Source organism: Mustela lutreola, chromosome 14 (genome assembly GCF_030435805.1).
Source record: "Mustela lutreola isolate mMusLut2 chromosome 14, mMusLut2.pri, whole genome shotgun sequence".
Classification (NCBI taxonomy): Eukaryota; Metazoa; Chordata; class Mammalia; order Carnivora; family Mustelidae; genus Mustela; species Mustela lutreola.
In genome coordinates this window covers 71,146,880-71,164,003 of record NC_081303.1, presented here as the reverse complement: position 1 = coordinate 71,164,003, position 17,124 = coordinate 71,146,880, and the positions used below count along the sequence as shown (strand labels likewise).

The following is a 17,124-nucleotide window of genomic DNA, read 5'->3' as shown; positions in this document are numbered from 1 at the left end:
GGAAGCCAGGCTGGCCGGAGAGCGGCTTCCGCTCCCGGCCTGGCCCGGCCCCGCCGTCCCCTCTGGCCACTGCTGCGGCACCTGCCTTAACACGCACACCTGGAGCACTCCACAGCTCTGCCTTAAAGGACCCCCATGCCTGCCCAGCCCTGTCTGCGTCTCCCTCCAGGCCAGAGAGATACTTGTAGAATTGGGAGGAGGGGGACTGAGCATGAATTGTCCTTCCGGTCAGGATTCTGTGATGTGAGTGTGTGAGAGAGAGAGAGCGCGAGAGAGAGAGAGAAGGGAGGGAGCCTTCTCTGAAGAGCAGAGCGGGCGAGACGGGAGAAGGAGACAGGGCCGTCTTGAGCAGAGTCTAGGAATACCTCTGTAAGGCAGAAATCATCTAAAAAGACTAACCTGCCCTCCCACCCCCGTATGGCTGTGAGGTCGTCCCTATCCTGTGCTCCTCTGTCTGCAGTGTGCACGGCCTTCTAACCCTGGAATAAAGGTGATTGACTGTACTGCATCTGACTGAATTCTAGAGTTTCTGTGAAGGAGCCTTTGGCTGGGAAGGGGGGGGAAATAATACCCCACGTCCCTCCCTGCGGCCTCGAACGGTGGCCGGGAAAACGGGAAAACACCGAGTGCCACCGTCCCGCTCCCCGCCCCTAAGTAGCCCCGAGCTCTGGGGCCTGGTCCCCAGACAGCGGCTCCAGCTGGAGCCCAAGCCCGGAAACGTGGCTGTCACAGACCAAGCCGCCTCTAGCCGCAGTATGGGCTGGGCCAGACACCTACACTGGCCGGAGCAGAACCCGCCCACCGTGAACGAATGGGTCACGCATCACACACACAACAGTGGTCAGAAAGAAAAAAAAGCTTTACTGAGAGAAAATACACAACAAATTCCAGAGTGCATGGTTTTCAGGCCACTCCAGCACCCCAGCAGCCGTGGGAACGCAGACCACTGTGGCCACACGCCGCCTACCTCAGGGCGGAAGTGCAGCACTCACAGCTGGTCTGACAGTTGCTAAGAAAAGGGCCAGGAGGAAGGAGTGTCTGGGAAGTCCATCCTTCCGCTGTTCCCTTCCTTCCCGGCCAGTTCTAGAGAAGCGCACCGCCCCGGGGTGCAGAGCTCCGGGATGGGCGCAAGGAGACAGCAGCACAAGCGACAGGCCGGAGCGCAACTGCGACTTTCACAGCCGCGACCGGCGACGAGACACGTGTCCAAGCCCCAGCCGCCTGCACCCTCACCGTGTCCCTCGACCGCAAGGTCTCAAGAGGTGGACAGGCTGTCAAGGCCAGCCCAGGAGGGCTCTGGCGACTACGTTCTTCCCCTAGGAAGGGAGCTGCTAGGGGGAGGTGGGCGGCTTGAAGAGCGAAGCCGCTGACACTAGCGTGAACATGTACTCTGTCACATACGGTAGGACAGTCCGCAGAGGCAGCACCCTTTCCGAAGCCCAAGTTCAGTCAAGTTTTAAAGACGAGCCAGCCTCTGGTCGGGAGAGCCATCCTGGGGACCCCACAGGACAGGAGGAGAGGTAGGCGAGCTGAGGCAAAGAACTGAAAGGAATTCACTGTTTTCCCAACCCCAAAACCGTGGCAGGAGGCAAGGGAGGGCCACACTGAGACTCCTTCCATTCTGGAGCCTCCAAGAACCGCAGGGGTTCGCCCGATCTCCGCTGGCCGCACACACAGGGCGGGCTGACCCCAGTGCGACCGCGACATCGTTACTCCCGCGCTCTTTTCAGTCCCTTTATTGCGGTCAGAATATGTAGGTGTTTAAACTGACAATAATTTTAACGTGATACATCCAAGTTTGACTTGCTTTTTAATATATTTATAGATATAAAATTAGGCCTCTAACAGTGACAGGGCAAAGAGATTGCTGCCACCAAACAACTTTGTTTTAAAAGTAACAGAAGAGGTAACGCGTCCTTCTATCCTTCCTCCACCTCCGCCCCTCCTCCCGCCCCCCCGGCCCCCCGCACCGGACCTAGTTAGGGGGACGGGATTAAGAGCGTGAACGACACATCATCAAGTGTGAAACACTGTGGGAAGTACAGAGGGGAACGGGTGGGAAGGAAAGTGAAGAGTGGGGGGCGGTGAGGGGCTCTAAGGACTCCCCAGAAAAAACAAGATCCTGGGTTGGGGTTGGTCGGGGGGAAAAAAATGCAACTGTCACAGACTTTTAAAAAATAAAGAAGAAAAAGGCCAAAAACCTAAACCAGAGAGAGAGTGGCACTCCCACCACCCCCACTCCAGCCCATGGGTACTGAACAGCCAGTTAGCCCCACCCCCCACCCAAGAAACAAGGGAGATTAAAGAAAAGGAAACCCCATTCCCTACCCCAAACCAGTTAACAAAATAGGCTCCCCCCTCCCAAAAAACAAGGCTTTGGGGAGAGGCCATTTCTGCTGAGCCCTGTGCACCTCTCCACGGAGCCCATCCCGGGGTTTGGCTCCCGCTCTAAGCTACTCCGCGGGTTCGCTCCCCCTCTGGTCTTTCTCCTGGGATGTCTTTCTTTTTTATCTAAAGCAAAAAGTCCAAAGTGCGTGTCTGCTGACTGGAAGGGCCTGGCACAGGAAAGGGCTGTCCAGGCAGGATCGGGCCAGCATCCCCAGCCCGCCCCTCCTGGCGACGAGGCCTCAGGACGGCATGCACTGCACACGGTCGGGGCCCTCGTCCTCGTCCGATGTGTCCGAGGAGCTGGGAGACTCCTCGGAGTCGGCGTCTGGGGCCCCGACCCCGGGCTCTCGCCAGCGCTGTAGAGACGGAAAGGCTCTGTTAGTAACTGCCCCGGAAGGAGGACAAGCCTGTTTGGTCTTAACTCTCTTCCAGGCGCTGCAGGCCAGGGGTCAGCAGAATGTTTCTTCAAGGGCAGATAAGAACTACGAGAGTCAGAGAGTCACGGGCCACAACCCTGCTGCGACTGCGGCTGCGACTGCGGCTGCGGCTGCGCGGCGCGGCTGTTGCAGCAGGGAAGCGGCAGCAGACAACAGGAATGAATGGGATGGTTGTGTTCCAATAAAACTTTATTGCAAAAAACAGGCAGCATGCCAACTGCCAGAGTCTGCTAACCCCTGCCGCAGGCCTCTCGGGCATCAGGACGGAAAGACGGTCACCCTGACACTTATTTCTTCTCAACTCCTCTGGCACGCTCCCGCCTCACGAGGACAGCACTCTGTGTGTGGCGACGGTGAACAGACCACCCGTTCTGCCTGGCGGTTCTACCAAGGCCACAGCAGGGCTCTGGTGGGGCTGGACGACCACGGATCGGACACCCAACCCAACCACCGATCTCTTTTTAAAGTAGCGAGTAAGTGTGCCCTGAACTGTTTTACCCTGGAGAGAGTCACTGCCCTTGGAGCTCGCCTCCTGTGGCCGCTTACCCGGTGGTGGCGTCTCTGTCTCAGGTGGTGCATGAGGAACCAGAGCATGTGGCTGTCAAACAGGTCGGTGTGGTGCAAGCTGTCTTCATCACGCTCCCGCTTGTTCTTCTTTATCACCTGGAACCCAACAGGGGGCGGGGGCGGGGCGGCCATGGACGGGGGGCCCTGGGCCACCCCGGCTGGCCCTCCATCCCCGTGAAAACCTCCCCGACAAACTGTGCTGCTGCAGGGGAGCGAGACCACATCGGGAAAGGAGGGACCGGGCTCACCCACTCGGGAGGCTGGGAAGCCCTGAACTAGAACGATTCTTCCTCCAGACGCCCGGCCCCCGGCCCACCGGCACGACAGGCACTCCGCAGCTGCCCCGGAACCCCATGCTGGGGCCACTCTCCGAGCGCCCACTGAGGCCAGGCAGGGGCGGTGTGCGGCTGGGGCCTCTGAAGGGCGGGCAGCCGGCGGCTACCCCTCCCCACACCCCTCAGGACGCAGCGAGGAACGCGCGGAACGCACACGCCCACGGTCAGCTACTCACGTCCTTCAGCCCTGTCAGCTCCGTGGAAGTTTCAGCTGTGGGTGCCCAGATCTTGACATCGTGGTCAAGGCCACTGGTTGCCAGCACCGGCAGGTGAGGGTGGGGCTCGAGACAGTTCACCTGGTCGGGAAAGGAAAGCACAGGCTCAGGCGGGTTGGGAACGGGCTTAAAACCACCACTCACCTTGAGCCAAACATATCCTCAACCAGAGCTGGGGCAGAGCCGGGAAGGCAGGCCCGACCGTCGTGAGTGTGGGCCCAGGGCCCCGGGGATGGCGGAGACACTGGACACAGACGGGGTGTAAGACCAGGCCTCTCTCTCATTCCCTAAGCAGAGGCAGGGGTGGCCACACCCTAGACACAGCCCCAGGGGTGGGCGGGTGACTGGTCAAGCTCACTGCTGCCTTGGCGAAAAGGCAGTGAGGTCCAGATGACCTCATCCACTCCGGATTCCACAGCTCCGACTTGCCCAAAGATGGGAGGCAGGGGCCGGGGGTGGGGGGCCTCTCAGAGGCTTTCACGAAATGGCAAATTTTTTAAAAATGAAGAAAACAACAGCTGCCACTGAACGCCCAGAAGACAGTCCAGGGACGATTACATTCACTTGGCGCTGCGGCGAACTGGAGGGAGGCACAGGCTGCGAAGAGGCAGCCCGCGCAAGCGAGGAGGTAGGGGAGGCTCCGGGAGGCTTGAGAACCCTGCGCGCCCCGGGGCTCAGCACCCTGCTGTCCACCCCGAGAGCCCGCTCAAGCGTGGCACAATGCAGGAAGAGAGCTTCCCACAGCCCTGGTGTGCGCATCAGCCACCTCTGGGTACCGTCACGAAGCAGGGGAGATGTTCTCCCACAGATGGGCCGGCTTCTGGCTCAGGCAGCCTCCTTTGCTCTGGAGGAACCCATGCCCCCTGCTGTCTGACCCATCACCTTCCGAGGGGCAGGGCAGGGTGGGGCGGGGTGGGACAGGGCAAGGCAGGCAGCTCCCAAGGCCACTGGTCGAGCTGGTCCCAGGTCGAGCTGCCAAAGCATTTTCGGGCTTTGAGTCAGCTGAGGGATAGATAGGAAAGGCCCCAAAAGGAAGAGGGTGTGGTCCCAGCCGCTCCTCACCGCCCCCACCCCACCCCATCGCATCCCGCCCTGCAGCTGCCCTGTAGGCCAGGAAAACAACCCCTGGCAAAAAGCCTCCTTTATCTGCACTTCTCTCCGGACCAGCCTCCTCCTGGCCTGCACACGCAGGGGGAGCAGCTGAGGGAAACGGGAGCCGGCACCGGAAATAAAACTGACCCAGACTTCCAACCTTCTTCGTTCTTCCATTTGACAAGTAAATAAAAATGCTCCAGAAAAAAAATGAAGCTAAAGCCTGAGCCTAAGAATGAAGCAGAAATCCTACTTCTCTTCTCCTTCTCTCATTCCCCATGGGGATCCCCAGTTTGTGTGGGGGCTCTCTTGGGCAGTGGGGAAGAGCTTCTGGCCTGTGCAGCACGAGGAGGCACTAGACAGGGCGCCACTGCCTGAGAATATGATCAAAAGCTCTGTGACCACTCACACACGCCAACCTGAGCTCCTCCATCCGCCTCCTGATAAGCCTCTGCTCCGCTCTATTCTGACCTAACCTCTGCTTGAGCGGGTCAGTCAACTCAGAACGCACAGAGGAGAAATTCCTTGGGACTTAAGGCTGAGGGCAAACCCGAGGGCAGAGCCAAGGGCGAGAGGCAGACAAGGAGCACACGGTACCTTGGCTGGAGCCTGCCGGGGGCGCTGGCAGAGAGCTTCTGGACCAGGCCCGTCTGAGCGCCAGGACTTACCCTGTCAGTAACACGCCTGAGCAGAGCGAAGAGCTCCAGCCTTAAGAGGACCGGACTGGGCGACGCAGGGATGGGAAGGGGCAGCCAAGTGCTTTGGGAGACTAGGGACTGTCTTCCAACATCATCCCCCCATCTGTCCCTGAATGGGAACAAAGAAAGGACTCGAGTTTGAGCCAAAACCAGACTTAAGAAACCTGGGCAAGGCAGACAAGAATGTCTAAGACCCCTCCTGGTTCTAAAATTCTACGTCATGATGAGCTGCTCTCTGCCTGCTTCGGAGGCCGGTGCCTGGTGACCCACTGCAGGCAAGTCAGGCCCAAAGAACAGAGGGGCCAAGCAAGGGCACACAGGTCATCAAGCTCCCCAGCTGGGAACCTTGTTTTGGGGTACAATCCCTCTAACTCTCACTCTCGGGACCACTCAATCCAGGCCTGGGGCCCACCCATCCCGTGCAGGTGCCCTCCCCACCTGAGCGCCTGGACGCCTCGCCAACCCCGAGCCTGGCCGAGGTGAAAGCAAGCCGGCCTGCAGAGTGGGCTAGGGGAACGGACAAGGGCTGGCCTGCGGGAGGGCACACAGCCCCCCTTCTCTCTGGAATGGAATGCAAGACAGTTTAGGATCTAGAAAGGATCCAATGGCCCCTTGTGACTTCCTTCTGACTACATGCCTACTGCAGAACTCTCATGAGGACTCCGGTGTTTTAGTGTGGCCACTGCCGATGACAGAAGAGGACCTAGGGGAGAGCAGGACATGAAGCAGGCAACCGTGAGACACACCTTCCCGCTCGGGACCCCTCTCCACGTACGTGCAGGCCGTGGAAGCCATGGATCTGTCCTGGCCCCAGGTCCCCAGAATTTAGACAAAACCAGAAAACAACCTGAAATGATTTCACAGCAGGGCAAGAAACACACAAGGAAAAGGAGCGCGACAGCAACAAACCATTCTGCACTCCGCTGCGCTCTCAGGATGAGCCCACGGAGACGGCCGGGCGCTCTGCAGCCCCGCGGAGCGCAGAAGGAACCAAGTGGGAGAGAAGCCGAGCCAGCTCGGCCGCTCCCCAGAGGCCCTGCACCAGTCTGCCTACGGCGATCGGCACCATGTCTGCCGCACCGCCTCTCCTCGGCCATCCGAGAACCTTACGCTAGGAAGCCACTCGACCCCCTTCCTAACTCTGGGTCTCAAAATGGAAAGAAATATATGGTTAGCTAGATGCACACAGAAGCAGACCACGCTTCACTCCCCCACTCAGGGTCCCCGTGCTGCTTTTCTGCCCAGCCTCTGGGAAGGCAGCCTGCAGGTCAAAGGACAGGCAAAGCAGGCCGCTCAGTCATTATTTAAAAATAAATTTTAAAAATTCTAAAAAATGAAAAAAAATTTTTTTTGCCGTGTTTGCTCTGTCCCCATTGGGCCCTTCTAGCTTATATCCGCCGAGCCAGGAGCTAGTCAAGATCACTACTTCGCACCCCATTGGGGAAGAGGCATGAGCCTCGCGAGCGTCTCTGGCTCGGCGCAGGGTGGAGCGCCTCGAACTCCAGCGCTTTTCGTTTAGAAAAGGCGTCTGCCTCGAGATCCCTCATTCAAACCAGAGGTTCTCTCCCTTTCTCTCCTCAATAAAGCATGCTTTAGAGGGGCAGAAGACAGAAAAAGGGAGACAAGATCCCACCAAAACCTCGGCAGCGCCGGACGACCCCTGCCGTCACTGTGCCGGCTGGACCTGAGCCGCGGCGCCGCGGGCCTGCTGGGACCTACCTTCCAGGCAGGAGAGCAGGGAGCCTGGCAGCCCCACGCGGCATACTCACCACGCCTCCCTTGTCCCCCTCCATGAACTGGACGATCTGGCAGGACGACTTCTCCCAGAGGAAGATGTGCCCGCAGTCACTGCCGCTGACCACAAACTCACTCTTGGGGCCGTAGAAATTGACGCCTTTTACTGAAATGATAAAGGAGGGAACAAACCACTGGAGAGCTGGCATCGGGCCTGTGTATATTTACCTCATGGGGACCTGAGTTATTCACAGACTCTAAGTCAGCTAAGAGCCAAAGAAGTCCTCTCACTTTCACAGAACAAATCAAGGGGCTGTGTGTATATTAGAGGCCAAAAATCACACCAGTCCCAGAAACGATTTCCAATACCCCGCAGGGCTCCACGGGGCTGAGGGCCTGCAGTCCCCCAGCAGCAGCCTCGGCCCCCGTGGTCTCCGCCCTGCAGAGCACCTCCAGCCTCACTAATGCCTTACTTGTCCCAGGCTGAGTCACCCCAGCTCTGCCGACGCCCAGGCAAACCTGTCTATGCCCGAGGATCACCCTGGGTCAGTGAGGGCTTCCCGGGCTGCCAGCAGGCCTGAGAATGAGGGCGGGCTAGGCCGCCGCCGCCGTCAGAGGCACGGGAACTGTGCCTGCTACCGAGACTCTCAAGGACACGGCTCCGGCCCCTGAAATGACTAAGAGAAGCCGCACATCCCAGCACCCCTGTGCAGCGCCACGGCGGTCATGGGACCGCACTCAGCTTCTCTCCGCCCGAGGACTACCTTCCAAGCACTGGTTCCCGGCCCGCCTCACCAGCTCAGAAGAAAAAGGACAAGTCACTGCTCTCCCCAAGTCAAACTTACGACGGGTACCTGTTAGGGGTGGTGAGGACAAGGAGCAGCGGCCACCCCAGCTCTTCCGTATGCTGGTGGCACACAGGGAGCTTTTAAAAAACCCCTATCAAGCTGCAGCCAATCCCAATTAAACCAGAATGTCTGGGGACAGAAGCCAGGCCTTAAAAGACTGGCAGGTGACTCTGGGGCGCCGCCGAGCTCAGGGACCACAAACACAACACACACGGCCCCTCTTCACCGCAGCCTGGGGACAAGGCCCTGGCACCAGGCCTCCGTCCCTGCCTCGTTCTGAAGATGTGTTGCCCCCTCCCGCCCTAGAGCCAAAAGCTCCTCACTCCTCCCGACCCCCGGTTTCAGGCAATACAGTGCCCCAGACTGAGGAGGGCTCTCCCAGAATCCCTAACAGCCTGTTAAGCCTGAAGTTACCTGAGATATTTATTTATTTATTTATTTTAAATATTTTATTTATTTATTTTTTTGACAGAGATCACAAGTAGGCAGAGAGACAGGTAAAGAGAGAGGAGGAAGCAGGCTCGCTGCTGAGCAAAGAGCGCAATGCGGGGCTTGATCCCAGGACCCTGGGATCTTGACCAGAGCTGAAGGCAGAGGCTTAACCCACTGAGTCACCCAGGCACCCCATTACCTGAGATCATGAGAAAACCACGTTCACTCATGTCTTCTTATGCCTGATCGAGGCCCCACCCCCGCAGTGAGAGAGGCTTCCGGGCCACTGTGCTTGAGCACAGCACGCCCACGGAAGCTCCAGCCCGATGAGGGACACCCTCTCACGGCCCTGACAGGCAGCCCTGTCCTGTCCGTGCAGCCGGAACGACACGCTGCAGTCCCTCGGCCAACCCTGGCGGCTAGGGGGACGAGCTTACCCGTGGCGTTATTCCGGTGGCCCTTGTATCTCTTCACGTACTGGGCCCCATCGCTGTGAGCGGAGTTGAAGAGGTAAATGTCTTCGTCGTTGTAGCTGGCCAGGAGCTCTGCCAAGAGTAAGCACACAGCAGTGAAGGCAAAGGCTGAAACAGAGCTGGGACCAGGAGTGGGGGCTGGGGTGCAGCTTCTCGCCGGGAGCGCCCCCTCCTAACACCCAGCCAGAGCGCCCATCTCACTCCGCTGGAGCAGCAGGCAGGTCAGGCGTCCAGGGCGGACCGAGAACCGCTGCCAGCCCAAGGGCGGCAGGATGCTCGGGAACATCACACCCGTGAAGGCAGGAATGAGCCACAGGCATAAGCACCTGCTCAGGAAGGAGCCTGGGCTTCGGGACGGGCACTGCGAGCCTCATCTGCGGCATTCTGCGGGCGGCGCCGGCCCCTCGAGGCTCCCCTGCGACAGCCTCCCACTGTGCGCCGGGCCTCAGCAGCTAGGCCCCAGCGGCTCCAGGGGAGCCAGAGCACAGCGGTGAGCGCTGGAGGGCACACGCCCCGCGGGCTCCGCAGCTCCCCAGACAGAGGGGCGTGCCAGCCGAGGAGCTGGGCCCTGCTCACGTACCTGTGCCGTCGTGGCTGTACACAAGACAGGTGATGTTTGCTTTGGACTCACTGTTCACCTGCAATAAGGAGCAGATACTGACTGATGCCCCACCCCCCGCCCCTCGTTACACAACCGTCAGGAGACAGGTTTTCCTTCAAACTCCCCTCTATCTTCTCCCAGAGAGTGAGAGAGAGAGAGAGAGAGAGGGGCAGAGGCAGAGACAGGAGTACAACGAGTGAAACGTGGCCAGCTCAGGGGAGAGGGCTTCCTGCTGGTGGTTTTCTGTGTGTGAGCCATGGGACAGACACACTCTGTCCTCTGGCCTTACCATCTCAGGGCAAGGCGATGACCTTTATCTCTACACTCTGTGACCAAGAAAACCTAGGCTAAGAGAAGTAAAGTGACTGCCCAAGATCGCAAAGCTGGTAAGTGGCGGAGCCGGGACTCAAATCCAGGGAACGGACTCGAAAGTCCAAGCAACTCCATGCCAACGATTCTGGGGACAGCCCTGGGCTTGAGTTAGGAAAGCTGGGAACCACTGGCCCCTCGTGAATCTTACCAGGTGGTGAGGACAGAATTTCTTGAGCACTCCATTGTTCTCGTTCTCATCGATTTTCCGCTGGTCGTAAATCCTGTAATGGAAGAAACAATAAAATGTTAAAATTTAACAAACGCCCAGGGCGCCTGGGTGGCTCAGTCATTAAGCATCTGCCTCCAGCTCAGGTCTTGATCCCAGGGAGTCCCACATGGGGCTCGCTGCGCTCGGGGGGAGCCTGCTTGTCCCTCTCCTTTTCCCCCTGCTTGTGCGCTCCCTCACTCTCTGTGTCCAAAAAAAAAAAAAAAAAATTTAAAAATTTTTTAAAAACCCCCAAACTTACAAACTGATCCCTTGGATCACTGCAAAGCAGGGCAGCAGAGCCGGGAGCCGGCCGTCAGGTCAGATGAAGGCCACGGCACCGGGCTTCCAGCTCCCACTCTTCCCGGAAGGCCCTCCTCTCCCGGCCCTTCCGAATCCCGACTGTCACCCGGACCCTCCCCGGTTCAAGCGGGAGCCCTCCAGCACGGGAACCCGAGCGGCTTCTCGCTCCTCTCAGCTTCTCAGCGCTGTTTATTTCCACTGAAAGTTCCCCAACAGCCTTTACTGCTACAGAGGCCAGGCTTCTAGAAGTCCGTGGGTCTTCCAGCCTGTCTTGGCCTCTAAGCTGGCCCGTTCGCCCTCTCGCTCCTCACCGTGACGACTACACCCCCCGCCCCCGCCAGGATCTCAAGACCGCTTTCCTCCTGCCTTCAGTCCCACCCAACCCCTGTCACCCCTCCTCATCTCTGTGAGCCACACTCTGACCCTCCATTCCGACACCTAGGACAGATGTCATCAGCCAGGTCCCCCGTCAGGTGCGGGGCCTTCGGGAGGAACGAGCCGCCGCCGGTGCACGTCCCCCATCTCGGCGCGCCTCTCCACAGCTGTGCTTTCCCCGCTCTGAGGCCCGACGTCCAGTCCAGTCCCCGACCTGTCCCTCGTGCCTGTCTGCCCATTTCCCAAACACCCTCCCTCCCTCTCCTGACTTCCCACTCTTGCTTGTCTGTCCTTCCCTCTCAGAGGCCAAGTACTGAAACAAGCCACCTGCACGCAGTGCTGTCCGTCGTTTCCGGCTCCCTTCTCCATCCATTCCCATCTAGCTTGGGCCCTCAACGCGCTGGTGAGAACTCCCAGGCCCGAGTCACCCGTGGCCCGACAGCCTCCACCCACAGGCCACTCTCTGGGCCTCTCCCTCTCCTCTGGACACCATTCGGGCGGTGGCCAACCACCCACTCCCGGCGTGCACGAGCTGGTCGGTCTTTCTCTCTTCAACGCTGACACTCCCCGGAGCTTTGGTCTGAAGTTCTCCTCTGACTCTACAGGGAAACCATGACGTAGACGGAGGTTTGGCCTAGGTTATTTGCAGTATCCTTCTAAGTGACTTCCTTGCTCATGCTGTTGCCAGCATTTTTCTAAAATGCAACATTTTATGCAAATTCCCCGCTTGAAATCTCTCCAGTGATTCTGTATTTTTCTCCGAAATAAAGTCCAAATTCCATCTCTTAGGACTCTCCACCTCTTCTCCAAGAACCTGTACATTATACCAGAACAAGCAGAAAAGAGCGAGGCTTCCTCGAACACACTGTGTCACGTGTCACAGCCTTTGTCCTACCTCTACCGCAGTGGCCCCTCTACCCGCCATCCTCATGTCCCGTTGGGTTTGAGGATTTCCTCTGTGAAAAAGAACAGCGTGGAGAAGTGGTTTCTCCCATGTTTAAGGAGTCTGAGGTCAAACACTGACTCTGCTGCTTAGCAGTGGAGTAATCCTGGGCATGTACTTCACAGTTTCTATCCTTAATATACCTGTTTCTCCAGAATGTTCCTCAAAGGCGAGGTCTATTTAACTGTGAGCTAGCACTAGGGTGCTCAGTAAGTGCGGGAGGAACGGAGGAATGAATCAATACATGTCTGTGTTCCCCACAACTTCCTGCTTAACGTCCTGCATTAAGAGAATTGTCCAGAGGGCGCCTGGGTGGCTCAGTGGGTTAAGCCGCTGCCTTCGGCTCAGGTCATGATCTCAGGGTCCTGGGATCGAGTACCGCATCGGGCTCTCTGCTCAGCAGGAGCCTGCTTCCTCCTCTCTCTCTCTCTGCCTGCCTTTCTGCCTACTCATGATCTCTCTCTGTCAAATAAATAAATAAAAATCTTTAAAAAAAAAAAAAAAGAGAGAGAGAATTGTCCAGAAATGTCTGCTAAGTGAACCCCGAAAAAAGACAAACAGGAGACTGCTACTGCCAAGTACTCCTCCTCAGCAAACACAGCAGCTGATCATCTGATGTAAACAAAGCCTAATCAACAGCTCTTAAATATCACTAAGCCACCATAAACTCTCTAAGTCAGCAAATTAGTAAAACATATTTAAGTATTCAATATTTTGGTGTATGGCCATTCGGTGTTCCTCGGTATGTAAGGCTCTCTGCTCTTCCTCTTTTTTTTTTTTTTAAAGATTTTATTTATTTCTTTGACAGAGATCACAAGTAGGCAGAGAGGCAGGCAGAGAGAGAGGAGGAAGCAGGCTCCCTGCCGAGCAGAGAGCCCGACTCGGGGCTTGATCCCAGGACCCTGGGATCATGACCTGAGCCAAAGGCAGAGGCTTAACCCACTGAGCCCCCCAGGTGCCCCACGCTCTTCCTCTTTCTGAGCAAACCCTTACCTTCCTTCCCCTCTCTTCCCTAACTATTTAAGAAAAACCTACTATACTCTAGATAGGACGCTAGGCTGGGGGTTGGCAAACTTGATCTGAAATGGTAAGACAGGGAATGTTTTAAGCCGGCAGGCCATCTGGTCCCTGTCACAACTACCAAACTCTGCCACTGTAGCATGAAAGCAGCCTTGGATAATATTTAAATAAATGGCCATGGCTGTGTTCCAATAAAACTTTATTTATAAAAAAACAGGCAGTATAGGGGTATCTGTGTGGCTCAGTTAAGCATCTGACTTTGGCTCAGGTCATGATCTCAGGGTCCTGGGATGGAGCCCTACATCAGGCTCCCCACTCGGCCAGGAGTCAGCCTGTCCCTTTCCCCTTATCCCTCCCCAGTTCCTGCTTGCTCTCTCTCTCTCAAAACTTAAAAAGAAAATAAAACAAAACAGGCAGTAGAATTTGCCAGCTCCTTTGCTAGACAGTGGGATACAAAGATGAATACGAATTATTCCCCTATTTTCTAAGCATGACAGGCTCTTGATATTTAAAAAATATATCAGAGACTTTTTTTTTTTTAAGATTTTGTTTATTTATTTGACAGAGAGAGATCACAAGTAGGCAGAGAGGCAGGCAGAGAGAGAGAGAAGGAAGCAGGCTCCCCGAGGAGCAGAGAGCCTGATGCGGGGCTCGATCCCAGGACCCTGAGATCATGATCTGAGCCGAAGGCAGAGACTCTAACCCATTGAGCCACCCAATGGTGGCTTTTTCTTTTCAGCAGGTTTAGGTTTACGAAACTATCCGGGGGTGGCAGGGGTTTCCCTCACTCTCTGCCCGCACACACATCACCTCAACACTATCAACACCCCTCACCAGAATTGTTTTTTGTTGGCTTTTACCAAGTATGAACCTACACTGACACACCTGTGACCACCTGGGCTTTTGCTCCTGATGCATTTTCTACAGGTTTAGACAAATGTCTGACACAGATCCATTGTTATGATACCATACGGAGCATTTTCAGGGCCCTGAAAATCCTCTGTGCTCTGCCTGTTCCTCTCTTCCCCGCCCCACCCCTAAAAAGCACTAGCATTTTTATCGCTTCCATAGTTTTTTGCCTTTTCCTGAATGTCATATGCTTGGAATCATATAGTATACAGCCATATCAGATTGGCATGTTTTAAAGTTAGTAACACGCACTTTATGGTCCTCTGTGTCTTCATGTCTTGACGGCTCACTTCTCGAGCACTGAATCCTGGTCCAGCATCTGGATGTACCAGTTTATCCATTCACCAACTCAGGGACACCACAGTTGTTTCCAAGTTTTGCCAATAGCGAAGAAAGCTGCTCCACACATCCGTGTACAGGTGTCCAAGCGCACGTACTTCTCCGCTCCACTGGGCAAACACCGAGGAGCGCGGCTGCTGGATGGTGCACGAATATCATGTTTAGTTTTGTGTGAAACTATCAACTGGCTTCCGGTGTGGCTGTACCGTCTCGCACTCCCACCAGCAATAAATGAGAGTTCCTGTGGCTCCGCGTCCCGGCCAGCATCTGCTGTTGTCAGTGTTCGGGAGCAGTATCTCGTCGTTTAGTATGCATTTTCCTGATGACCGAGGACATGCTTTTACATATTTATTTGCGATCTATCTACCTTCTTCAGCAAGGTGTCTGTGTTAAGGTCTTGGACCCATTTTTTAATTGGACTGTTTTCTTGTCGAGTTTTAAGAGCTCTTCGTGTATTTTACGTAACAGTCTTATATCAGATATGCCTTTTGCAAGTACTTAATCCCAACCTGTGATTTGTCATCAGATTCTTTTGCACAGAGAAGTTTTTCACTTTAACGAAGTGTACCTTATCAACTATTTCACAAATCATGTTGCTGGAATCATATCTAAAAAGGCATCACCACTTTTTGTCCAACATCTCAGCAAGGCTCCAGGCGTGGCCGCTGCGCTCCAAGCCTCCCAACACCTCCGAAGGACCAGAAGGAAGATGCCGGAAAGCCGATCAAAAAAGACAAAGGCCCAGTGAACAAATCTGGGGGCAAAGCCAAAAAGAAGTGGTCCAAAGGCAAAGTCTGGGACAATCTCAGTAACCTGGTCTTGTGTGACAAACCAAAATGTGACTAACTCTATAAGGAAGTTCCCAACTCTAAGCTTGTCACTCTAGCTGTTGTCTCTTAGAGACTAAGGAGGCGACATCCTCTGGCCAGGGCAGCCTTTCAGGAACTCCTCAGCGAAATCCTGACTGAATTGGTCTCAGAGCACAGAGCACAGAGCTCAGGGAGCTTCCGCCAGCAGCGCCGAGCGGGGAGGTGCCCGAGCTGCCAGTGAAGATGCATGAACAGAGCCGCGACTGGACATTCCGGAAAACAATTTATTAAATCAAAATAAAAGCCACCACCATACCAAAGGTCATCCAGGTTTTCTCCTATGCGATCTTATATAAGTTGTATAGGTTGGGGTTTTACTTTAGGTCTGTGATCAGTCCGAGTCAGTTTTTGTGAAGGGTGTAGGGTCTGTCTAGATTCCATTTTCCACGTGTAGCCGCCCAGCCGCTCTAGCACCGCAAGCAGAGCCTGCTGCTCCACTGTACTGTCTGTGCTCCTTTGTCAAAGATACTTCGACTACATTTACGTGTGTCAATGTAGGGCTCTCTGCGCTGTTCCACTGATCTACTCGTCTCTTCTTCTGCCAATACTGCACTGTCTCCATGACTACAACTTTATGGGAAGTCTTGAAGCTGGGGGTATCAGTCCTCCAACTCTGTTCTTCCCCTTCCATACTGTGTTGGCTATTACAATTTTAGTATATGTGCTGCCGAAGCAAGCACTGTGTTGGCTATTACAGATCTCTTGCCTCTCTATATAAATTCTAAAATCAGTTTATCACCATCCACAAAATAACTTGCTGGGATTTTTACTGGAATCGCACTGAATCAACAGATCAAGCTGAGAAAGAGTGACATCTTCACAACAGTCATTCTTCCCATGCCCTTCAAATCCAGCGTGGTTTCAGCACAGTCTCAACACCCTTACGGCTTCTCCACAGGCCTTCACGCACCCATTAGCTTGTTACCTTAAGCCTCTCTCTTTCCTCCACCCCCCCCCCCCGCCCCGACCCCAGCCCACCCACCACCTCCCCCTGCCCTTAATCTAGCGTTCTCTCAGTGTTGCTGATATCGGCCTAAGGACAGAAAAGCAAAGGGACTATTTATTGAGTGTTGATCAGCCAGGGCCTATACCAAATCCTTTACCAATATATTTACATGTCAACACACCACCAGGATTCATTCATCTGGTATTTTCTCCTTTTCCTCACTCACGTCAATTCGTAAACCTAATCCTACCTAAGTAGGATCAGTTGTAGGCACCCACACCTCCACCACCTCCATTTACCTACTTTTTCCTTTCTTCCCCCACCCCTTTTTTGGCTATAGGCCAAAAAGCAAATCTCTCTAGGCTTCCTTTAAATGCTCTTCACAATACTAAACCAAAATTCAGTATTCATAATGCAAAGGCCTTGAGAATGAGTAAGCAATTTCTCTGTATTCCCTTGAAGGAATTCCTTCAGGCTAGGAATGAAAGCTAATGGTGTCATGATACAAAATATTCATCAAAAATGTTTTCAGATTTGTACTGGAAGATGAGCTCTTTAGGACCCTTCAAAGAAATAATCAGAAAGGGGAAATCCGGGGTGCCTGGATGGCTCAGTGGGTTAAAGCCTCTCTGCCATCTGCCTGGGTCATGATCCCAGGGTCCTGGGATCGAACCCCCACATCCGGCTCTCTGCTCAGCAGGGAGCCTGCTTCCCCCCAACCCCCACTCTGCCTGCCTCTCTGCCTACCTGTGATCTCTGTCAAATAAATAAATTCTTTAAAAAAAAAAAAAAAGAAAGAAAGAAAGGGGAAATCCCAAAACATTCAACTGGCTGAACTGAAAAGGTGCCAGAGAAACTGAACGAGCCTAATGTCAGAGAAGAGCTAGGGTGCTCGAAGGACCACCTACTTGCATGGGGTCAGTGTGCCTCCATATCTACACACGCCAAGTGAACAGTGTACATCTGCTAAAAATCTGCAATATACAAAGGGACAGAGGCTATTGAGCTGATAACAGACAGAAA

The 17,124-nt window shown here is 55.0% G+C and overlaps 1 protein-coding gene across 4 annotated transcripts in view; it reads right to left on the bottom strand.

Annotated features, from left to right (window-relative positions):
- Window positions 1–841: 841 nt before the first annotated feature.
- Window positions 842–17,124, bottom strand: part of DCAF8 (DDB1 and CUL4 associated factor 8) — a 42,714-nt gene continuing 26,431 nt past the window's right edge. For all 4 annotated transcript variants that reach the window (XM_059145484.1, XM_059145486.1, XM_059145483.1 and 1 more), the window contains 7 exons: window positions 10,341–10,413; window positions 9,800–9,857; window positions 9,184–9,291; window positions 7,502–7,632; window positions 3,904–4,023; window positions 3,372–3,488; window positions 842–2,744 (listed from right to left, as the gene is read on the bottom strand). In XM_059145484.1, the coding sequence (XP_059001467.1) occupies window positions 2,628–2,744; window positions 3,372–3,488; window positions 3,904–4,023; window positions 7,502–7,632; window positions 9,184–9,291; window positions 9,800–9,857; window positions 10,341–10,413 (724 nt within the window). In that variant the 3' untranslated portion in view covers window positions 842–2,627. The remainder of the gene's footprint in view (window positions 2,745–3,371; window positions 3,489–3,903; window positions 4,024–7,501; window positions 7,633–9,183; window positions 9,292–9,799; window positions 9,858–10,340; window positions 10,414–17,124) is intronic.